Below are 25,670 nucleotides of genomic sequence, written 5' to 3' on the forward strand. Positions count from 1 at the left end.
GTGTCTGAAGACTGAAGGTGGTTGTGGTGGTGTTCAGTTATTTTTCAATCATGTTCAAGTCTTCATAACCCCATTTGGAGTTTTTTTTGGCAGAAATATTGGAATGGTTTGCCATTTCCTTCTCCAGCTCATTTTACTGATGAGGAAACTGAGGCAAACAGGGTTAAGTGACTTGCCCAGGGTCACACAGCTAGTAAGTGTCTGAGGCCAGATGTGAACTGAGGAAGATGAGTCTTTCTGACTCCAGGCCTGTCACTATAGAACTTCTAGTTTGGGTGATAAAGCAGGATATGTATGAGCCAGTGAAAGAAGGTGTAATATCTTTTGCTCATTCATGTTTTTCTTCAAGAAAAGAACTGAAGCAGGGCAGCTAAGTGGCACAGTGGATAAAGCACCGGCCCTGGATTTAGGAAGACCTGAGTTCAAATACAGGCTTAACATTTAACTAGCTGTGTGACCCTGGGCAAGTCACTTAACCCTCATTGCCTTGCCAAAAAAAAGAAAGAAAGAAAGAAAGAAAAGAACTGAAGCATAAACGTGGTAACTCACACTAAGACCTGAAAGAAGAAGCTATGGATTTACCCATTAGGCCAGGAAGGGTGAGTAGCACATAGGCAGAATAACTCCACTCATTCTGTGTACAGCACTGTTTTTGGTGCTTGAGAGATACAATGTTTGGATAACATACTATCCTGCCCTCATGTAGCTTACTGTCATAAATGCATATGTTGAAGGCAGTCTTCTTTGACAAATTATTGCTGGTGTACCAATTCAAGTTCAAGTGAACCCTATCCTTATTGCCTCAGGGTTTATATAGCTGAGCCTGTTGCAGATATGAATTATATATAACAAAGGAGGAAAAGTAACCTTTCTTTCTTATATACAAATTGGGGGAAAAAAAGTAGTTAACATCGAAGTTCGATTTACTAAAAGGTAAAAAATCCCCATAAAAATAGCTGAGCTTAACTTATATAAACATATGTGTTATGGTTTAGAGACAAAAATTCACTTTGTAGGCAGGTGGTATAATTATTCCAAGCCAAAATTATGTACTTATGTTTAATTGAATTTCCATTTTAAGGAAATAATTAGGCTTGGTTATAGGCAGCAGGACATGCTTTAAAACATTCCTCTCTATTCTTGACATAAATGGAAAACCATAATTTAGATATACTGTACAGATTTCAAATGGCTTTAAGTAGGCACATTATCAATATGTTTAAAACCTTTAAAAAACAAGCTTTGAGCATCTCTAACTGAAATGGCTAGGTACTTAGACTGAGTAATATCTACTTCAACAAATTGAGGCAAGACAATGTGCTTTGAATAATTGTTAATTTATGCTGAGGTAACAACTGTGTAATATAACTGAAATCTATGTTAATAGAAGAAAAGGAAATCCCTTCCAGCTATTTCTGTTACAATCAGCAGGCCATAATTTTCACCCCCTCTTCCCTCGAGTAAAATATGACTTTAAATGCATGTTAAAGTGTTTGCTGTTAATTTCTGAAAATCAATAATTAGCACTTCTCAACACCACACAATAAAAATAGCACAAGGATGAAGAAAAGCACATCTCATATAAATGGCCTACATTATTCTTGGAATATCTGCATTATTTATGCTTTTCTACTAAAAGGCAGACAACCAATGGGTTTGAATTGGCTAAGAATCATTCTAATTACTAGGGGAAAAGATAACTAAACTAAACCAACTATAGATTTATTTACTAATCAAAATAAATTTGATGTCATTATTTACTTGATACTAATTCTGTTCTCAAATGGAAGGGTGACATCTCAGTCCCACAAGTTTTATTTCAGAATAGAAATATGTAGGACTACAAGATCTCTTAAGATCTTTTCCAGTCTAACTTCAAGGGTCATATTCTTTTCAAAAAAATAACTTTTATGAAATTCAAGAGAATCTCAATTTGATCCCAGGATCTTATCTTTGGGATTTTTTAAAATTTCATTTCCATTATGATTTTTGCTTTTGAATTTATTAGGTCTTTTATTTCAGGAAAATTCGCAATTATTACAATTATTGCAGAAACAAACTAAAGACTTTTGGAAATCTTTATTGACTGTCTCTCGCTAGTTATAATCTCTTCATGAAATTACTTCCCTGGAGAAGTATATCTCCCATGCCATATATGGAGACAATTAGGCCTTGCTGAATTTGTAAATAGGCAGTGCTGTGGCTATGATTTACTCAAGCAGATCTAGAAGGGTGGTTTTGAAATCCCTTGTCAGATCAAAGAAATCAGAAATGGGGGGGGGGAACCCCACCATCACTAAGCAAGAAAAAAAAGAAAGCTAGGGTAAGCAATTCATACCAAGAACAAATGATTGTAGAGGCTAGCATCAGAAGTCACTATTAAAACTTAATACCAGAATGGTAAAGTGTATTAATTTTTTCCTCATAAATTTTATGGGTTCAACTACTAGGGAAGGCCAGGATTCCAGATCCTGTCCAAAAACATATCTGTCTTGTTGGTTCTTGACAGCCATATCATGTCAGTTCTCTGTAGTAGCAAGGAATATTTCAGTAAGAAAATAAAGTGAAAACTGATGTGATCTATTCTGTGTCCTGTGGGCATATTTTCACTATAACAGATCCAAAGGGATGCTTTGTTATTCTTGTCAGATCAAAGAAAGAGATAAAAGAAGAAAATATAATCTAGAAAAGTAAAACCCAGAAAATCAGTAACAGAAAAGTAGAATAAAAGACCACATTTAATGATTTTATATAACTTAAATATGATCAATATTGAATTCTGAGTTTAAAAAGCAGCCCTAAACCAGAAATTTTTCATCAACCATATACTTTAGTGGCTGCTAGTAAAACTATACTGTAGGATTAGCTTTTAGGAATAACAACTCATTGTCAAACGGTAGTCATTTTAACCATTTTTCATTTTGGCCACATGGGCTGTAGGTTTGCTTACGTAGTTTGATAAAATGACTGTTCAGAACAAACCTCCAACCATGGCATAGTGAGAGTTTTGACAAAATGTGCAAATATGCAATAGAAATGGCTTAGTGAAGCTGATTTTATATAGTGCTACAAAAGTTCTTGAAATTTTTTTAATGAATGCTTTAGCTACATGACCAAAGAACCAGTTTAATTATTTTTAATGGATTAATATTGTTGACTGGTTGTCTTGAAAACAAATACACTTTTGTAGTCATTTAAAGATCATTTTAGTTCTGCTTTTAGACACAAAACATATTGACTATGAGAAGATGAATCCTAGTACAGCTATTTCTATGATCATCAATGTGATTAATCATTTATTTTTTATTTTATTTTTTCTAATCATTTAAAAATAAAAATTTTCCACTGTTAAAGTGAAAGTACAGTTAAAACCCCCCATGCCTAGTTTATATAATCTCATGTGCTTTCCTGAAATCTCCACAATCAGCACTTTAATGCTCTGCCATTCAAAGCAAAGCAATGCTAAAAATGATGAAGCACCAAAAAATCCCAAAGGGTATTATGATTTATCAAATAATTACTAAATCCTATTCACTGTAGTATAATTATTTGCTATGGTTTGGCAATAAACCAACAATCTCTCATAGGAGGAGCAACCTGCTTACCTTCAGCAATATCCATCATTTCGGCTGTAGGATGCTACCTTTTTAGACCACATGATCTCTCAAAATTTTTTATTGAGAAGAGGGACAACCTCCATGGGGAGAGTTCCCACACTTATGCTGCCCCAGTTCCTTAAGGTATTAAAGCTTAAATGTCTAAAAGTACTCTATTCTCATTTTTTCAAAAAAGTGTGGTAGGAAAAAAAAATACTGGCCTAGGGGTTAGGAGGTCTTAGTTCTTGTTCCAGCCTTGTCACTAATTAGATGTAGAGGCTAGAGTATACCTTAACATGTGAAGCAAAGAATGGAATATAATGAATAAGATGGACAAAATTGAATGTGATATTCTCAAGAATTTCTTCTAAGCATTAGCATTCTAAACTCTACTTAAACCAGTTGAGCTCATCCATGGAAAAAGTGTTTAGATTATGATGTAAATCAAGGGCTGAGACAATTTGAAATATCATCAAATATCCACTATATTTGGTGTTTACATATTGAGGAGAGAGATACCGGCTTTGTACCAGGACTGTTCTGTCATGTTTCTCCACAGGAGAAGGCTGTCATGATAAAGTTCATTATCAATTACTGCTTTACAAGTACAAGATGAGTTAAGCTGTCATAATTTTCTCAGCCAGAGATCCTATGCTGTCAAAGTGTCAATTTTTAATCTGACATAGGAAAGAAAATTATCTGTTATTCTGACCTCTAATTTCTTGACATTTTAATGCCATAATTGCTGTGGTTAGTGCTGTTACCATGATTTCACCTGTCAAAGAAGAATGAATCAATAACCTTAGGCTGCTCTTCAAGGTTTAACATTTATTTCAAAGCTCAAAGTTATGTGTATGTTTTAACAAAAGAGACCAATTACATAGGTACATACACATAAATTAGAGATATAGTCATTTTATACCTAATCCCCAAACTGTTGTTTCCTTTAACTTAACTATTGCTCAAAATCACAAAATTGTAAGATCTACTGAAAATAAGGGAGACTATTTGCTAAAATGTTATAGTGATTGTAGTGACCTTAAAATAGAAACATACATTTAATTTAAAAAGTGGACTATTAACTATTAAAACATGAGAGAAAAATAATTTATTCTTTTAAGAAGTTAGTAAATTCAGATAATATCTTAAAAGTTCTAATTTTGTTTTGGCATTCTGGGAGATCGATTAACTCTCCTACCTGCTGGTATACAAATGCAGATTTCAAGAAACAGGAGCCTCCTGAAAAAGTTAATGTCCTGGCCAGAGTTACTATATTCACTCTTGGGAATAACTCATATATTAGGAGGATCTAATTAGACACCAAATTAAAACCGTACTTTGTTCTACTGCATTTGTTCTCAATATGGTACTTATGAAAAGAGGCTCTAAGAGATTTTCGGGAAGGAAACACATGTTATTTATTATTTCAACTTTACAGTAAGAACAATTGAGGTAGAGAAAAATTAAGTGAGTTGCCCAAGTTCACAAAGAAAACTAGCAGAAACAGGATTATGTTGTATCTCTCTGCTCTAACAATGCAACCTTTATATTCTTTTCTTTTTTGGGCAGGGCAAAGAGGGTTAAGTGACTTGCCCAGGGTCACACAGCTAGTAAGTGTCAAGTGTCTGAGGCTGGATTTGAATTCAGGTCTGTGACTCAACAGGGGGCTACTGGTAAGAATATTCTCACAGGTCCTCCTGAGTCCAGGACCGGTGCTTTATCCACTGTGCCACCTAGCTGCCCCTTAACCTTTATGTTCTTAAAAGTCCTACTGTAGGGGCAGCTAGGTGGCACAGTGGATAAAGCATTGGTCCTGGATTCAGGAGGACCTGAGTTCAAAACCCAGCCTCAGACATTTGACACTTACTAGCTGTGTGACCCTGGGCAAGTCACTTAACCCCAATTGCCTCACTAAAAAAAAAAAGTCTTACTGTACTAAATACAAAATTACTTTGTGGAAATAAGGTTCTTGAGAGGCACATTAAGCTGGCAAGGACCATTTACTAAGTTAGAGGTACAGTGGCCTTCTAGTAGTCTTAGGAGATAATATTTCTTTTTAAGTAATTTGATTTGACATTTTAATTTAAAGTCAAGGTGAACAATATGTCCTCTGTGATAACATCACAGGACCTATATTGGCTTACTTGGGGGAAAAGAAGTATGTGGGCATATTCTAAGTATGTCTTCCAGATACCTGTTAACTCTTTAACTAAGATAAAAAGAATTCTCTTAATAATGGAATAGTACTGCAAGTGATTTAGAGAGTTATACTTAATACCTCCTGGGATTTCCTAGGACACCTATAATCCCATTCTGAATAATCTGGTGTTCATGTTTGCCCATGGGAAGAAAAAGGGGCAGGTAGAAACCTCTAAATAAGACTATCTGAAGCATGGGCTACTGTGCTTACCACTATGTATGTGCCAGTCATCCTGATGAATCATCTGGAACAATCACCAAACAATAGTTAGAAGAATGTTTTAGTTGTCTATAGCATAAGCAAGCATTTTAGCTGGAAACTTCCAGTCGTGACAACAGTCTATTGATCTGAAAGGACTAATTTTATTAAATTTTTATTAGCTGACAGGTAGCTCAGATCAGGGCACACAGATTTAGATCTGGACAAGACTTCTGAGTTCAACTACTCCAACTTCATCCTATACTTGTGGAAACACCTCCAGGAAAGCTATGGTACTTGCCCAAAGTGAGTGGTAGGTGGGACTATTAGGATACTACTATCCATCCCTATACAAATCAGTTTATTCTTTGCCACAATAATGATCTGCAGTTTGGCAGAGCCCATAGCTATTAATATAGAATAGAGTATCATGGGGACCTCAGAGGCAGAGAGATCTGGGTTCAGGTTCTGCCTCTGACACATAAAGACAGTTTTCGCTTTATGTGGACTGACTGCAGACCTCCACATAAAATGATTTGAACCTAATGTGATTTTGCCCAGGGATGGGGAAGCGGGGGAGCAAGGTAGCAAAGGGCCCATGGGCTCATGAAGGGAGGGAGCCAACACACAGTTCAAGGATATGTGGGGGCCCCAGACAGAGAGGGGAAAGAAGGAAGAGGCACATGCAAGGGTGGGGTCAGATTATGGACAGACAGGAGAGAGTGGCCTACACTGGTGTGGGGAACAGATATGGTAGTACCCAAGCACAGATGAGGGAAGGTTGGAAGTAGCCAGACTTGGGGGTGGGTGATCTCCTCAAGGTGTCATTTCTTGGCTCCAGAGATCTCAAGTAAAGCCCCTGATAGGCAGCAACTACAAGTCTGTCCTTCTGCTTTCACTTGGAGGCTTTTTAGTTAGCCTTTCCTTTCTTTTTATTTTTTTGGGGGGGTTTATTTTGGTTGGGGAGTGGGAGGTCCAGGGAGCTGAGGGGCAGGAGCAGAGAGAGCGAGAGAGCGAGAGAGCGAGAGAGCGAGAGAGTGTGAGAGAGAGAGAGAGCTCAAGTGCACACAGAGTAATGTATAGTAAAATTAACATTTTTTTTTTGGAATAGATATTTCTTTCAGAATTCTCTAGGTAAAGTGGAATTTTTGTAAAGTGAAAACAGCCTGTATTAGCAATGTGATCCTGGACAAGTCTCTTAATTTCTCAGTAGTTCAGTAATCTCTTAGACTGTAAGTTCCAAAACAGTTACTGATATTCATTGGTGGAGAGAGTTTGCTCACTGGGAATTCTCTGCATATCCACAAAATCACAGTAAAGAGATGAAGATACCAGAAATGTAGTAATCAAATATTGTATTACTCTACTGTTCAGAAAAATCTGCTCTCTTTCCATATTATCTGTTAACTTTATTTTTCTTGGGGGATTGTAGAAGTTTGGGGTTTTTTTTGGAGGGGAGCTAGATCTTAAACAAAAATATACTTATTTTAAACCAAAGAATACTTTTATCTCAGTGTTAGAATAGAAACATAAAATTTTCTTTCCTTTTAGTTTGTTGGTTAAACAATTAAATGTCATATATAAGACCAGAAATAGATTGTACATTCAAGTACGTAACAAGTCCAACCTACAGTATAATTTATAAGCTTAGGCTCCTGTCTCTGAAAATCTGGTTATAGGTCTGTGTACAATTGGGACACTAAGTCAGGTATGCTGGTAAACAAAACAATTTCCTAATTTTTAGTCATTCAGTACTTGGCTTCTCATTTTTGCTTTAGGAAATAATTCTATTTCTTTATGAATGTAATTTTGTACAATGTTGCCCCTAATTACATCCTTACAATGTGTTCTCTGAATATTTAGCTTAAGGGTCTAATACTTAAAAGGTTTCTCCTACTTTTTTCTGTATCTCAGCTATTCAAAGTAAATTGATTTTTAAAAGAAAAAATATAAAAAAATAACATATATAGATGTAAATGTTCCTTTAGTAGTTATTAATTTCCAAAATCCACAATTTTTCCAGCCTTGAGATTGAAAAAAATTCCATAGCCTTGCAATATATAAATGCTTTTTCATACAGCAGATGGAGGCTATCTCAGGGAATAGAACATGGGGAGGCCATTTGGTTGCAGCAGCACTTATCTAGCAGCTGTTGCATCTCCATACTTTTCACTTATTTAAAAAACCTTTTTATGTACTGTTGTAGTGATTCCAATAAGGTTTTACATGAATAATCTCCCTAAAAATACATATACACATAATATAGGTACACAATTCAATTTTTCAAACTGTAAACATTCGAATGTATTGAAAAATAAAACATTTATAAAGGAATTTTTCCGTTTTATTGAAACATTTTTTGCTGTATTATTTGCCTAGAATATTGCAATTTTACTTTTATATCTTAAAACTGTACCACCATATTTTCATATGAAATATTTATATTTAAAACATTCACATAAGTTTTATGAATGAATAACATACATAATAAGTACTTAATTCACCTTCTAAAAGAGACTAGAAAGTAAAAGAAAGTGAATACAGTATATTGAAATGTACCATCTGATGTATGTCAGAAATTCTGAGAGAACAACAACATATTGACCTCATTCCTTGTTTCTGACATCTAACAAATTCATTTTTTCAGATTTGTCAAGAGCCTGAAATTCAATGTTTTGTATAAAGCCATGCTGTCGAGAAATTTGCTCTAAAAAAGAAGGTAAATCAAATTCACGTTTTAGGAATGACAGAAAAATTTAGAATAATATGGTATTTAACACCTACCTCCCTGAGCACTGGATCAGTGATACTATCCAGGTTCACAGAGCCTTCATATGTTAGGTAGTGAAAAACATTCAGGGCACGGACTGCTTCTGGTCCTCGCTGTTTGTAGCCAAATATAAGGTCAATCCACTGATGGAGCTGGCAGGAGACAAACTCACTTTCTAGGGCCTGAAATGAGGAAACAAAGAAATGAAAAATATGCAGATAATTTTTTTTTCTTATGTGGGTACTTAGGAACATTCTAAAACATGTTCTTTGTAGTTAATATACTTCTGATCAGAACTTCTGGTAGCTAGAAAAAGAAAACAAATATCTTAGGAGTAATCATCCATCTATGTGAAGACTTTTTTTCTTATTTCTAAAGACAGTCTAGTTTCATTTATTTATATGATTCAAGTAAATGCTATTCATGTAAGATCCAATACAATTTAACATAATTTAAATCAAAGATGCTTATGAGAGCTCATTTTTGTTTAGGAGAAAGATAACTTCAAACACCAATTTTAATGCTATTTTTCATAACACACAATTGCTTAATTTTCAGCATTATTAATAGTTTAAATCAAAGTTATACTTTAAAACTTCAGGATGCTGTTTTTCCTATTCATTTCTTTTTTGGGTGGGGCAGTGAGGGTTAAGTGACTTGCCCAGGGTCACACGGCTAGTAAGTGTCAAGTGTCTGAGGCCAGATTTGAACTCAGGTCCTCCTGAATCCAAGGCTGGTGCTTTATCCACTGTGCCACCTAACTCCCCTTCCTTTTCATTTCTAAAGAATAAAAAAAACCCAACCTTGAATGTTGCTTGTGTCCTCTAGTTATACAAATGAATGATGTTTCAGTAAATAGTTTTGTTAGATGCATGTGAGGCATTCTGGTACAACGGAACAAGGAATGTCTTTGAAGCCAGAGGGCCAGATTGAATCCTGGCTCTTTACCTTGTGTGGCCTTAGTCAAGATGCTGAACCTCTCTGGGCAGTCATATTTATACTCTGACCTCTGACATAACTTCCAGTTCTAAATGACACAATGCTACATGGTGATAGATATGATCTAATTGTCAAAGAAAAAGTCTTGGGAAAAGAACACTGGAGGCTGGTGGTACTGATGGCAGCACAGGAGTAATGATAACAGCCGCAATGATAATTAAAAGCACTTTATATAGTGCTTTATAGTTTATGAAGTGTGTTCTTCACAATAACCAGATGAACTTGGTAATGCTAGCACTAAAATGCTAGCACTGAAGCCTTTGAAACTCTGAGGCTCAAAGATGGTCAGAAACTGACACACGATAGAACAGACTCCATTTGAACACATCTATTGATAAAGAACTCCCTATCCAGAAGAGAGGATGATGGAAATATATGCTTTAGGAAGGCTCCTTAGAGATCACTGAGTGCAATTTCCTCATTATAGAGCTTGGAGAACTCGAGCCCTCACAAGATGAAATGACTTGCCTGAGGTTACATGGGTAGTAACCATCAGAACTAGTGTCTGATGCATGTTCCTCTGACTTTGTGTTCTCTGCATTCTGCCATTATACTTTTGGAGGGGACATAGTTCATTTTTAGGCAGATTATACTAAACTGAAAACTTGTTTTGATAATGGCCCTGACCTCCTTTATTTGTGCAGATGCCCTGCTTGGTATAATAACTGGTGAGTTATTTGCTCCCCAGTCTTCTAACGATAGGAAGTGGTCAAGTACAAGCTAAGGTGCCATTTGCCAAGGACAAAGAGAGGAATCTGACACAGCTGTAGACTAGACTGTATGACCACAAGGGCTCTTTCCCAGGGAGAAGAGTGGGGATATGGAGGTAGAAATAGAGAGGGGACATTTGAAGACCTAAGTATAACCATTAAACATCAGAAAAAATCATGCCAATCCCTGTATATATGCTGGGGTGCAAGGTGTGGGAGAGTGGTAGACTGGGTTTAGAATCAGGAAGATTTGGGTTTGAATTATGCCTCAGACATTAACAGAGATGCTCTGGACAAGTCAGTTATTTTCTTTGAACCTCATTTTCCTCAACTGTAAAATGGGGATGCTAAGACTGTTAACCTCCCAGGGTTGTACTTAGCACAATACTTGGTACCTACTAAGAGTTATTTGTTAGCTATTATTATTATGATTACTATAAAATGAGATAATATACATAAAGTATGTATATAAATGAGAGCTATTTTATTTTCATCTTGTTTTGATGGGTTTGATGAGAATAAAAATAAATAGATTAAGTTTCTTGCCTAGTGTCACACAGGTGTTAAATGTCTGTGGCTAAATTTGAACTCAGATCTTCTTGATTTTAGGCTTAGCACTCTACTGTGCTACATATCTGCCTCATGAGCCTTAGTACTTGGTAGATAAAATTACTTCTTTTTGTAGCTGAAGAATAGTATTAGGATGTAAGCTTTTCCTCTATGATTTCACCAATAGCATCTTTGGTATACTCCAGTAGCAGGCAGAAGAAGAGTGATGGTATGCATCGTTTCCTGTTCCTACATGATACACTAGTTCTAGAATCCTATGGACTCTGTTCTTGCCCAGGGAGTTCCTGCCCTTTACTTAGCTTTGGCTCTCTTTCAGTGCCTGGGTGTTAGTGTGCCCAGTGTGTTCTTGGCCAAATATCATCGCCCCTAGTATCTGCAGGCTACCTGCCTGTCTCCCTGAGCCATCATTGGCTAGAAAAAAGATTCATTGTGCCTTTGTCTTGGCTTTCACAATCAGAATTCAATCTGGTGTGGTTTTTTTCTTTTACTTTAAAAAAATTTCCACAATTACATGTAAAAATAGTTTTCAGCATTCATTTTTGTAAAATTTTGAGTTCCAAACTTTTCTCCCTCCCTTCCAGTAAGCAATCTGATGTATGTTATATATGTAAAATAACATTAAACATATTTCCACATTAGTTATGTTGTGAAAGAAGAATCAGAAGAAAAGGGAAAAATCACAGGAAAGAAAAAAGAACAACAAATAAAGAGAAAATCGTATGCTTCCATTTGCATTCAGACTCCACAGTTCTTTTTCTAGATATGGAGAGCATTTTCCATCATGAGTCTTTTGGAATTCCCTTGGATCCTTGTCTTGCTGAGAAGAGCTAAGTCTATAACAGTCATCACACAATGTTGCTATCCAGTGTTCTCTTGGTTCTTCTCATTTCACTCAGCATCAGTTCATGTGAGTCTTTCCAGATTTTTCTGAAATCTGCCTGCTCACCATTTCTTACAGCATAATAGTATTCCATAACATTCATATACCACAACTTGTTCAGCCATTCCCCAATTGATGGGTATCACCTTAATTTCAAATTCTTTGCCACCACAAAAAGAGCTGCTGTAAATATTTTTGTACATGTGTGTCCTTTCCCTTCTTCTATGATCTCTTTGGGATACAGACCTAGTAGTGGTATTGCTAGGTCAAAGGGTATGCAGTTTTATAGTCCTTTGGGCATAGTACCAAATTGCTCTCCAGAATGGTTAGATCAATTCACAACTCCACCAACAATGCATTAATGTTCCAATTTTTCCATATCTTATCCAACATTTATCATTTTCCTTTTTTGTCATATTAGCCAATCTGATAGGTGTAAGGTGGTAGGTACCTCAGAGTAGTTTTAATTTGTATTTCTCTAGTCAATAGTGATTGAGAACATTTTTCAATATGACTATATTTTCAATTTCTTTAATTTCTTCATCTAAAACTGCCTATTCATATCCTTTGACCATTTCTCCATTGGGGAATGACTTGTATTCTTAGAAATTTGATTCAGTTCTCTATGTATTTGAGAAACGAGGCCTTTATCAGAAACACTGGTTGTAAAAATTGTTTCCCAGCTTTCTGTTTCCCTTCTGATCTTGGCTGCATTGGTTGGTGTGTTTTTTTGATCTTTGCTGGGGAGGTTTGATTAGGGAGCTAGGCTCAGTGTCTTCCTACCACTTTACCATATTGACTCCTCCCCCTCCAGTTCTGTTATGCTATAGTATTCACCATAAGGAAAGAATTCATTTCTTATGTGCATTTCATGCACAGTCATAGCTTGCCTGCATCAATGAGTGGTCAGTGTCACTGGCAGCCTTTCCAGTGGTGAGGTATTAGTATTTATGACTTGTTTCAATGTAACTTGCAGAGACAAAGGTACACTGGTTACTCTGCTGTGTCTAGGTCAAGCTGATCATCAGAGTGTTTTTAAGTAGGGCAAGCCTACAATCCTATGTATGTTTATTTCTTAAATTCATAGGAGCACTTTCATCACACTAATTGGGGTACTGACCTCACATATGGTATCACCAAAGCCCGAATGGTCAGGCTTTCAAGGATTTTTCAGGACTTCACAGCTACTACAGTGGTCTCAAGACACATAAAAATCCCCCCTGTACATTTCCCTGGCTAGAATTCCCTTATGTTTTATTGCTCCCTAATGCCATGGACAAAGGATTGGGCTTTTGGGAGTTAGTAACATCATTTATTAAATCTATGAACACACAAAAAAATCTATAAACTCTTATAAGAAAGCACTAAATTGACTTGAGGAGCAAAAAGGATGTGCCAAAAAGGCCCAGGGGTATGTAGCACAACTTATTGATTCAGTAATTATTAAACAAGATGCCCAGAAGTGTAGTAACATTTGTACTGTTGTACTGAACATTTGTTCATTATAGCAAAATCTTCAATTTAGTTTTGCACTGATGGCTTATTCACATACTTCAAATATAAAATAGACTAAAATACAGTGAGAATACCAAAGTATTTTATGTCCACATGTAAAACTGTTCTCTATTTAAAACATACCACCAACACAAGAATGTCAAGAACGGACTTTTACTTTCCTTCCTTCCTTCCTTCCTTCTTTCTTTCTTTCTTTCTTTCTTTCTTTCTTTCTTTCTTTCTTTCTTTCTTTCTTTCTTTCTTTCTTTCTTTCTTTCTTTCTTTCTGTCTTTCTGTCTTTCTGTCTTTCTTTCTTTCTGTCTTTCTGTCTGTCTGTCTGTCTTTGTGGGGCAATGAGGGTTAAGTGACTTGCCTGGGGTCACATAGCTAGTAAGTGTCAAGTATCTGAAGCTGGATTTGAACTCAGGTCCTCCTGAATCCAGGGCTGGTGCTTTATCCACTGTGCCACCTAACATAGAATTTTTCAAAGAGACAGATTCAGTGTACTTTTTAAAAAAGCCTCATCAAATCCATTATCATTTCTACTAAATAAAGTGGTATTTTCAAAATTAGAGAAAGTTAAATTAAAACATGTTATGAATCACTTGATATACATACATAGCTCCTTCATCTCATGAAACCTCTCTAATTATATAAAATATCATTTGGAGTTGATATGTGTAAAATTCTTAACATCTGAGAATGAAAGATAGAGACTGAAGGCTTCAAGTTTTAATCTAGAGGTCAGATTGAACCAGTGGATGATGGCACTATCTCCAAATACCTTGGCCTCATCTAGGTAGGGCACAGCGAGTATGAATAAGTTAAGTTACTAACATCCTGAAATCAAAGGTGAATAGGAAGAACACATTTGCCAATCAATAATTAACACTTGTTCAATATCAGTCTTAATGTACAATTTTAGAACTGTAAAATGAGCCATAACAAATTTGGAAAGTATCTTAACAAAGTCTCATATGGTATTAACAAAACACTGGTCTCATCAGCCTAAGGCTGACTGATAGCTGCTTAGAGCACATGATAACAGATCAAAATTACTGAAATACTTTTGGAATAAACAAATGTCATCTACATGAACTCGGTCAACAATATGTGGAGAAAGAAAATCATATTGACAACTGACCATTAGCACAGACCAAACTGTTGCCCACAATTACCAGGGTGAACATTGATCCATAAAAACATAATGATGTCACCACTTCAAAAATGAATAATTTCCAACCTACATGTGATAAAAAGCTTTCAAAATATAGAGACCTAGCAGAGGGTATGGGAATGGGCACCATCTGGTTGTTAAGTCCCCCACTACTCAGTTCTCAGGTGAACTAAGAGGGAGATCTACAAAAAGAAGTGGTAGAGAGGAGTGTACTAGTGGCCTTTGTTGTGTGCTGAACAAGGAACAAGTTCAGACAAACAGTAGCTGTTTGGCCTAATATAGTAGAATAACAATGGCAAGAGTCCCAGACTAAAGGAGAGGCTGGTCACTCAAACTTGCAGAATATCTTACTGTATCAACTGTGGTGAAATCCACCAATAATCTATTGAAACTCTTAACCAGGTACTAGCTCAGAAATTTACAGAAGGAGGGCAGTGAGCAGACCTTGTCCTGATCACATCATTTTGGGAGCACTAAAAACTTGTAAGCCCTCAGACTGAGCTGTGAAATTAATAGCAGGACTTATGAAGACAGGAGCTCAGATCAGGCATTACTGCTCAGAAGTGCAGCACTCACATAAAGTCCAAAATCCAAAGAAATAGGGTGGAAGAATGAGCTAAGAAAAAAAAGAATCTAACCATAAAGAGCCATTATGGGAAAAGAGAAGCTCAAGACATAAACCCAGAAGAGAATGACTTGAAAAGGTTTACAACCTAAGCCGCAAAACAAACAAACAAACAAACAAAAAACCCATCTTGAATACAAGTCCAACCATAATTCCTGGAAGTTAAATCAAAAATTAAAAATAACACACACACAAGAACCAAAAATGATTTTAAAATCCAAATCAAAGCAGTAAAGGAAAAAAATGAGAAAAGAAACAAGAGCTATAGAAGAAAAGAAAGGGAATAAACAGCTTGGAACGAAAGGTACAAAGCCTTACCTAAGAAAATAACTCCTGAAAGATTAAAGTAGACCAAATGGAAGACAATGACTCCATGAGAAAACAAGAAATATCAAAACAAAATCAAAAGACTTAAAAAAAGAGAAATGTTACGTATTTTGTAGAAAAAACAACTGATGAAGAAGAGATAATTTAAGAATCACTGGACTATCTGAAAGTCACGACTAAAAAAAGCACCTATACATCACATATTAAGAAATCTTAAAAAGAAAACTGCCCAGATCTTTTAGAATCAGAGGGCAAAGTAGAAATTGAAAGAAGACACTGGTCACCTTCTGAAGAAAACCTCAAAATGAAAGTTCTCAAGAATAGTATTGTCAATATCCAGAGCTCTCAGTCAAGAAAAAAAAAATACTGCAAGCAGCCAGAAAGAAAGAATTCAAGTACCAAGGAGTCATGGTCAAGATCACACATGAATTAGAAGCCACCACTCTAAAGGAAGGAAAGTTTGGAATATGATTTTCCAGAAGGCAAAGGATATGTACTTACAGCTAGGAATAACTCATCCAGCAAAACTGAGTATAATCCTGTGGGTGGTGGCAGGGGAAATGACCCTTTAATGAAATAGAGAACTTCTAAACATTTCTGATGAAAAAGTCCAGAAATGTGCAGAAAACTTGAAGTATAAATACAGGAATCAAGGTAAACATGAATGGACAATAATAAAGAACTAAACAAGAAAAAAATGTTCACATTAAATTATGGAGAGATGATACATATATGTTCCCTTTGAACCCTATCACCATCAGAGGTCACAGAGGGAGTCTTATATAGAATGCCTGGGAGTGATTCTATTACGTCTTGATCTTAAAAAGAATGGAGGGACAGCTAGGTGGCGCAGTGGATAGAGCACCAGCCCTGGATTCAGGAGGACCTGAGTTCAAATCTGACCTCAGACATTTAACACTTACTAGCTGTGTGACCCTGGGCAAGTCACTTAACCCCAATGGCCTCGCCAAAAAAAAAAAAAAAAAGAATGGAAAGGAAGGGGAAGAGGAAGAGGAAGAGGAATACACTGGAGGGAGATGGGATAAGAGGGGAAAGGAAAGGAATGTTGGGGAAAATTATCTCACACAGTTGTAGTGCTCAAGTAGAGGTCTATAGAAATAAGGGGTGTGATGGCTAACACTTGAAACTCATTCTTATATGAACTGGTCAAAGGAGGGAAGAATACATACATACAGGTGGGTACAGAAGTAGACTTTACTCAATAGGTAAATAGGAAGAAAAAAGGAAGAGGGAGAATCAGAATGTAGATTAAGAGAGGAATTAAGCCTAAGTAAAATAAATACTAAGGCTATACAGACACATTTATAGCTCTTTTTAAAATAGAAAATCATATAAATCTGAGAGGGTACCCATCAATTAAGGAATGACTGAACAAAATAAGGTATATTAATATAATACTATTAAGAAATGAAGGAAATGGTTGCAAAGAAACCTAGGGAGACTGGGGGAACTGTTGTAGAATGAAGTGTAGAATGAATCATAAAAAGACAATAATGTGGTAAAGACAATAAAAATAAAATTCCAGTAGATCCCTGATGCCTCCAGAATCAAATACAAAATCCCCTGCATTCAAAGGCCTTCATAACCCAGCCTCATCCTGCCTTTCCAGGCTCTTTATGCCTTGCTCTCTGCCAGGTGACACTAGTAAACTGGCTCTTTCACTAATTGACTGCTCCATCTTTTAGCTCCAGGCATTTTCCATGACTGTCTTCCAGGCTTAGAATTCTCTCCCTCCTGATCTCCATCTCCTGGTTTCCTAGGCTTCCTTTAAATCTCAACTAAAATCTCTCTCTCTCTTTTTTTTCACAGGAAGTCTTTCTCAACTCCTCTTACTTCTAGTGTTTGTACACATTTGTTTGTTTATTTAGACTGTGAGCTTTCTGAGGGCAGGGGTGATCTTTTACCTCTTTTTATATCCCCAGTGCTTAGAACAGTATCTGGAATGTAGTAGGTGTTTAATTAATGTTTATTTACTAAAGACAAACAACTTTGAAAAAATTAGGAACTCTTATCAGTGTCCTGACCAACTATAATTGCAGAAGTCTAATGATGAAACATGTTATCCACTTCTTAATATAGAGGTAGATTCAGAGCACAGAATAAGACATGTATCTATGTATATATACACACATGGATATGACCAATGTGGAAATTTGTTTTGCTTGCTTGTAACAAGGATTTTGTTTTCCTTTTGTTCTTTGATGGGGTGGGGATGGGGGATAGGGGAGGGAAGGGAAGATAGGGCTGAAGAGGAGATAAAGGGAACTTTTTCCTTTCTGGAAAAAAAATGCTTTAAAAATACTATTGTAATTTCCCCATTTATCTCTTTTAATCATGTTTATTTTTACTGCTGCCTTTTCTGCTATATCTGCTTTTCTGAAGTCACCTAAAGCATAATAAAATTCTGTTGTAGTCTCTTACTTTAATTTTGTCTTCTTTAAGCATCTGGCTTAGAATATTAGTTTAAATTGCTAGAATCAATGGAAGCTTCTTTTCTCAAACACTTATTTACTTATTCCTTCCTACTTCCTCCACTTATTCATTGGCTGGGCTTTCCTGCAGGAATAGGACAGAAATATTATTACATTGTACTCTCCATTGGTTCCTTTACTGGAGCCTCTTAATACCTCAAGAGGACACCATACTGAGACCAACCCCTAGTGGTGGTGTTAGTAACCTTCCTGAACTCATTTGTAAGAGATTAACGAACTCCCACCTGGTCATATCCTTCCCATCCTAGTGATCCAGAACCCCCAGCTATCTTTATACAAATCCTGTTCTCCATTCCCCACTATCCCCTCTTTTATTTCCATTCCCCTTAATCCAATCCTCTAAAGCTATCTACCCCTTCCACTGTGCCTGCTCCATAGACAAACTTGTTTTCATCTTAAAGCTTTTCCCTTCCTGCTCCTTTTATCTTGTACTGCTCTAGATGCCCCAGTCTCTCCGGCCACCTCTCTAGCACTTGCTGCACTTTCACTCATTCCTCCTCAGCTCATTAGTTGAGAGAGAGGAGTTGGAATACTCCTTGCTCCCCGCTGCTGCCACTTCAGGCTCTCTCTCTCTCTCTCTCTCTCTCTCTCTCTCTCTCTCTCTCTCTCTCTCTCTCTCTCTCTCTCTCTCTCTTTATTTTAAGGTGAGGCAATTGTGGTTAAGTGCCTTGCCCAGGGTCACACAAGTGACCAAGTATCTGAGATCAGATGTGAACTCAGGACCTCCTGAATCCAGGGCCGGTGCTCTATCCACTGTACCACCTAGCTGCCCTGCAAGTTTTCTTACTACCATCATCACAGAGCATTTCCACCTTGTAGATTCACTCAATCCATCTCTATCACCCAATCGAAATTTTGGTAGTTGCTGTCTACTGACTTCCAGGACATTTCCCTTCTTTCCTCAATGAGTTCAGTATCTGACTTTCTGTCTTTCCTCCCCAAATTCTGTTCTAATACCAAGGGATTTTGACATACATACTAACATTCCTTCAAGAAACTTTATCCTTACTAGTTACTAAATTTACTAATTTCCCATGAAATACTCTTCTACCCCAGCTACACAAAAAGATGGTTATGTCCTTCATCTTGCTATCATCCACAGATATTACACTTTTATGTTCAAGAATTCTGAAATTCTCTTATTTGATCATATTGATATTCTTCTCCCTCTATCTTGCAATTTCAAACACTGTTCTTCATCCTTCAGCTTCTTAGTTCTTTCTGAGTTTATCACCTCTGCACTAGCTACACTCATCTTAACACTTTGATGAACCAGTTCAACTGTACACTGTCCTCTTCTCTTGATTTCTTTCTTCCTTGCCCCCTTGTTATATCACTGATCTTGCCCTGCCAAGTCCCAGACTTGGTTCACTCCCACCATCTGCTGCCTTTTCCCCATTAAGGATGTGCTGCTGGCTGAAGCTGGACAAAAATCACAAAACTACGCTGACTGGAGCCACTATACATTTATGTTATATAACCTCCATTGAGCCCTCACTGCTGTAAAGGAACCCCTTTACACCTCTGTAATTAATTCATTATCCCACTTATCACAGTGTTTCTCCCAAACCTTTTTATCCCTCCTCTAATCTCCCATGGCTTCTCTTCCCTCCATTCTCTCAGCTGAGAAGCACATGTCATATTTTCTTGAAAGAACTGAGGCTATGTCCTAAGAGCTCCTAGCCATCCTCTTCCTCATCTCATATCACCCAGATGCCTTCTGCCATTTTCTCTTCTTTCACCCCTGCTTCACATGAAGAAGCAGCCCATCTTTTTGCCAAGGCAAACCCCTCTACATGCACAAGTGATCTCATTGTATCCCATAGTCTCCAACAAATTGCCATTTTTTTCACTTATCTCCAGTCTACTTATCCCTGTCTAAGGACTATTTCCCTACAAACATGTCCATGTCTCTCCCATTTTCAAAAAACTCTCACTTGATCTTTCTATCTGTAAGCATTAAAATTAGTCTCAGGCTCCCTGAATGGAGCCACACTTCCCACTCCGTTTCAGTTGCCATGGGCCTCTGAGCCAGGCTAAGCAATGTGGATGAAAACCCTGGACCCCAGGCGTGGTGCAGCACGGCCCATGTGGAGGCCCCCTGCACAGCGGTGAGGCAAACCAGAGGCCTGAGGGACTCTAGAGCTTGCTTCACCCAGCCCCCTGCTCCTGGTGCACACGGGCTTTGTCATGGCCCTGTGGCGGCCAACCCAAGTTTCACCTGAGGGAGGAGGTTAATAAAAAAGAGACTAAAGATGCTAGGAGGGATAAAGGGAGGATGCTAGAAGAAGAGGCTGACAATGAAAGGAAAGCAAGTAGAGAAGACGTAGTGAGAGAAGAGACCCTGAGAAAGGAGAGGAAGTACTGAGGATCCTATGGAGGAGGGCTGACAGTGAAAATGGAGGAGGACACTAAGAGAGTTGCAGGCCCGGCTGACAGTGAAAGGGTCAGACTGGGCAAGAAGAGGTCGGTAGTAAGCGCAGGCAGCTGTGGCAGTGGCCAGCATACCCTCAGGAGAGAGAAGCGCAGGCAGCAGGAGAGAAAGTTAAAAGAGAAAGTGGAGAGTCCATTTTGGCCAAGGTTTTAGGTCATATACTTTACATTTCTTTACCATTATCTCTCACATTTATTCTCATAAATAAACCCTTGTGCTTTAATTGAAAAACAAGGCATTTGCTTTTCAATTTGGGAGAAGCAGTGTGGGAATTTTTAAATGGCCCATACTAAATTAAAAGTAGTCAGATAGCTAGCCAGGAGTCCACAAATTAGGCCCACCAGTTAGTTAAATATTTTTTACACATCCTGGCTAGCTATTGTCCAACATCTCTCCTCCCTTATGAGGCTAAACTCCCTAAGAAGGATGTCTATGATATGTATCTCCAATCACTTTCCTCTCACTCTCTTCATAACTTGTTTTCCTTCTTTATAATTCATCTGAAACTGTTCTCTCCAAATAACCTCTTAATTGTCAGATCTGATGGTCTTTTCTTGATCCCCATCTTTATTGACTTTCTCAATCATCATTTTTCTTGCCTTTTATACTTGATCACTCTCTTCTCCTTAACACTCTTTTCCCTCTAGGTTCTCATGACATTACTCTTTCCTGGTTCTCCATCAGACTGCTGCTCAGTATCCTTTATGGGATCTTCATGCCTGCTATCTGTGGGTATCCCACAAGATTTTGTCTGAACCTTTCCCTTTATACTATATTTCACTTGGTAATCTCATCAGCTTTCATGGATTCAATTATCATCTTTATGCTGATTGTCAAATCAGCCCTAATCTCTCTTCTGATCTCTGGTCTCCCATATCCAACTGCCTATTGGACATCTTGAAATGGAGATCTCAAAGATATCTTAAATTTAACATGTTCAAAACTGAACTCTTTCTCCCCCCAAAAAATCTGCCTTCCAAACTTCCCTATTCCTTTCAAGGGCACCAGCATCCTCCTGCCTGTCAGCCTGGCTCATAACTGGGATGTCATCTTTCACTGTTCACTTTCCCTCACCCCGTGCTTCTGTCCAATCCAATCTGCTGCCAAGGTCTGGAGATTTACCTTCACAATATCTCTTGCATATGCTTCCTACCCTTCTGCAACCCTGGTCTAGGCCCTCAGCACCTCACTTTTAGACTATTGCAATAATCTGCTAGTTAGTTTCCCTGACAAGAGTCCATCTAATATAGTTCATCCTCTCCTCAGCTGTCAAAGTGATATTCTCAAATCTCATGTCTTACTATTCCTCCCCCTCCCCTGAACTCCATAAACTCCAGTGGCTCCTTATCACCTCCAGAATCAAATATAAAATCTTGTTTGCCCCCCTCCCTGCTTCCAGTTTTTATACCCTTTCCCCCTCTCCCCCACTCTGTGATTTAGTTACAATAGCTGCTCCCCCTCCCCCATTGCCTGGAATGTTATCCCTCCTTATTTTTGCCTCCTGGTTTCCTTTAAGTCCCAGCTAAATTCCACCTTCCATAGAAAGTCTTTCCCAATCCCCCTTAATTCTAGTGTCCTCCTTCTGTTGATTATTTCCAGCTGTTATCATGTTGTCTACCCCATGAGACTGGGAGCTTCTTGAGAACAGGGACTGTCTTTTACCTTTTTTTGTATACTCAGTACTAAGCACTGTGTTTGGAACATAGTAGGTGCTTAATAAATGGTTATTGACTGATTTTGTTTTCTGGTTCTTAAAGATATAGAAAATTTTCATATAGAGATTCTTAAAATATGATATCCAGGCTTTTTGTTTTTTTCTTTGGTTTAGTTGTGATTTTCTGGTAGTCTAATGATTCTTAGATTATGTCTCCTTGGCTTGTTTTCCAGATAATTCTTTTTTTTTTTTGTGGGGCAATGGGGGTTAAGTGACTTGCCCAGGGTCACACAGCTAGTAAGTGTCAAGTGTCTGAGGCCGGATTTGAACTCAGGTACTCCTGAATCCAGGGCCGGTGCTCTATCCACTACGCCACCTAGCCGCCCCTAGATAATTCTTTTTAATTAAGAGATACTTATATTTCCTTCTTAAAAAATGTTCCTAGTCCATAGAGTCCCTTTCTAATTGTCAGAGTCTGTTCCTTGGCTAAGATTTTACATGTCCTGTAATAAAATGATTATTCCAATTCTTTCTTATAGAGTTTTCATTTCATTTATAATATCCTTTTTATATTCTGTTTCATCTTTTCCAGGAATTCTTTGAGATTCTTGTCAGTAAGCCATAGCTTTATTTGATGCTCTGCTCATAGTCATTGTGGAGTTATTCTTTTCCTCTAGGCTTGTGTCTTGGGGCTTCCCTGGAGCCAAAATTTTTCTGTATTGTCGGTGTATTCTTCTGAACATTCATTAGCTTTCCTTACTGACCTTTTTTTCCCAGGGCAAGGCTTATTGTTGTTGCACACTTAGATGGAATGCTGGGCCTGTTTTGCTTCAGTCTGTATTTTCTGAGGTCCTCTCCCTTGGCCTCCCAGTCTCTAGTGTGTGCTGTGCATAAAGTGTTGGTAGGTCCTGGATTGGTGTGTATCCTCCAGAGGGTGGATGTTGAGCTCTTCGAGGCCATCAGGGGCCACTGAGATCAGTGTTACAAACTTTCAGGGCCCTAAAGGCATTTGGATTGATGGCTGCCCTCTAAGTGGGAACTCTGGCTACTTAAATGCTGGGGAACCTCCTTGTTGAAGTCCTGTCTTCTCATCTTTCTGGCTAAAGCTAGATTGACCTGAGTTTCCTGATTAGAGTACTTGGAGGCTATAGGAATTGAAGGCCTTCAGCTTCAGCTTTTCTTCTTGGTGCATTCAGAGGGCCTCTGTTTGATGAAGTACTCATTGTAGTTTCTTTTTATTTCTAAGTCATCATTTGATGATGATGCTGTTTTATCATTTCTAGAGGATATATATATATATATATATATATATATATATATGAATTGCATTGTTTCCACTTTGTTTCTAGCTCTTTGCTATGACAATTATTTTGCTTTATATGTGTTTTCTTTCTCTTTTTGGGGGGACTTATTTGGAAGTAAGTGTATATACATACATGCATACACACACATATATGTATACACACACACACTGATTCCATTTTAATTCTAACTTGCTGATTTAATTTGTGGCAAAACCTTTTCAAATTTAGGTGATCAAAATTTTTGTTTTTATCCCTGTGGTTAACTCTATTTCTGATGTGCTCACAAATTCTTCTTCAAGTCAATACTACCTCCTTCTATGCTTCCCTAATTTGATTATTTTTTTTGCGGGGCAATGGGGGTTAAGTGACTTGCCCAGGGTCACACAGCTAGTAAGTGTCAAGTGTCTGAGACTGGATTTGAACTCAGGTACTCCTGAATCCAGGGCCGGTGCTTTATCTACTGCGTCACCTAGCCGCCCCTCTAATTTGATTTTGATGTCCTTTTATATTTAGGGCATGTAATCTCATTTTGCTTTTTGTGATAAGTAGTATGAGATGCTGATTTAGTCTTAATTTCTGCCAGGCTGCTTTTCAGTTTTCTCAGTAGTTTTTGGTCCAGCTGTGAGTTGTCATATTCTATGATACTGCATTGCTTCTTGGTCTTATAAAACTAATCTTTTCCAGTGGTGTTTTTAAAACTTATTAGTAGCAAATAGTTTTGCTTTTTATTACTTTGTGGGATAGTCTGACATCAGGCACTGCTAGATCTCCTTTGTTCTATTTTTTTTTCATTTTTCTCAAGATTTTTCATCTTTTATACCTCCAGATGAGTTCTACTATTATTGTTCTAATTCTATAAAATAATTATTTAGTAGTTTAACTGGTATGGCACTAAATTTCTGAATTAATTTAAGTATTTGTCATTTTTATTATGTTGGCATAGCCCAACCATGAGTAATGAATAAATATCTTTCTAATTATTTAAGTATTCCTGTGTGACACAGGTTTTAAGGCTGGAGCATTTACATAAGACTCATAATTGGTACAGGGAATGATTCTATGTGTGTTTATGTGAGAGGGAGTTTGTTGAATAGCTTTGGAGAGGAGAAACAGTCTTCTTCATTCTTGCTTGAGATAGTACACAGGAGATTTCAGACTCTATGGGCCCGACTCCAGGGATCAAGAGAAAAGATTCTGAAAGGCAGGCATTTAGGGGAAAACTAATTCCTCAATATGTCTCTGATTTCCAGCTTGTCTCCCTAGAGAATGGAGAATTTCCCCTTGGGTGAGATCAATGCCTTCTTTAGTTAAACTGAGAGATCTTATTCTCATCTAAAGAGCTCATTCAATCTCCATATTTTCTGATACATTCTAATCTGTATAATTTCTCCGATTTCTGTTTGCTTTCTGCTTGGATAAATGGAGTTGCTTACTAGTTATTATTTTCAATGGCCCTCCATTTAATAAATACTTGGAGAGGAGTCAAGCTTACACACTTAAGCTCAGGGTAACCCTTCTCCTTTATAGAATGGTGACCAAGAAAGTAACTTGAATAAAAAAAAATTCCCTTAGATCAGAAATATTTTTTGGGGGGAGATAGATATAATTCTAGTCTGTTACTTTGCTTGCTATAGAATATATACATACATGTACATATTTACACATAACTAAATTAGTAATGCTTTGTTAGGATTTCTATGCATTGGGAGTCTATTCTCTTTCTTCTATGGAATCTGAGTAAACATTTCACATGTAGAATCCCAAAGAAAAAAAAAACCACAAGTGCCAAAGAGATCTCCGATTCTTCATTTGAGAAAACCAAAGAAAATTCTCTTGCCATAGTAATGTATGGCTGTAAGAGTTGGACTACAAGGAAAGCTGAGTGCTACAGAGTCAACACTTTTGAATTGTGGTACTAGAGAAAACTTTTGAGAGTCCCTTGGACAGCAAGGAGATCAGATTGGTCAATATTTAAATTATTGGAAGGTCAAATTCTGAAGCTGAAGCTATACTTTGACCACATAATGAGAAGACAGGACTCATTGTAAAAAAACCCTGATGTTGGGAAAAATTGAAGGCAAAGGGAGGATGGCAGAGAATGAGATGGAAAGATAGAATCAAGGCATCAATGAACATGAAGCTGGACAGAATTTAAGAGATAATGGATGGGGCAGCTGGGTGGTGTAGTGGATAAAGCACTGGCTCTGGATTCAGGAGGA

General features: G+C 37.4%; 1 protein-coding gene across 8 annotated transcripts in view; it reads right to left on the reverse strand.

Annotated features, from left to right (window-relative positions):
• The window catches only part of NBEA (neurobeachin), a 764,716-nt gene that overhangs the window by 41,312 nt on the left and 697,734 nt on the right, over positions 1–25,670 (reverse strand). For all 8 annotated transcript variants that reach the window (XM_043991721.1, XM_043991715.1, XM_043991718.1 and 5 more), the window contains one exon: positions 8,779–8,946. In XM_043991721.1, the coding sequence (XP_043847656.1) occupies positions 8,779–8,946 (168 nt within the window). The remainder of the gene's footprint in view (positions 1–8,778; positions 8,947–25,670) is intronic.

Source organism: Dromiciops gliroides, chromosome 3 (genome assembly GCF_019393635.1).
Source record: "Dromiciops gliroides isolate mDroGli1 chromosome 3, mDroGli1.pri, whole genome shotgun sequence".
Taxonomy (NCBI): domain Eukaryota; kingdom Metazoa; phylum Chordata; class Mammalia; order Microbiotheria; family Microbiotheriidae; genus Dromiciops; species Dromiciops gliroides.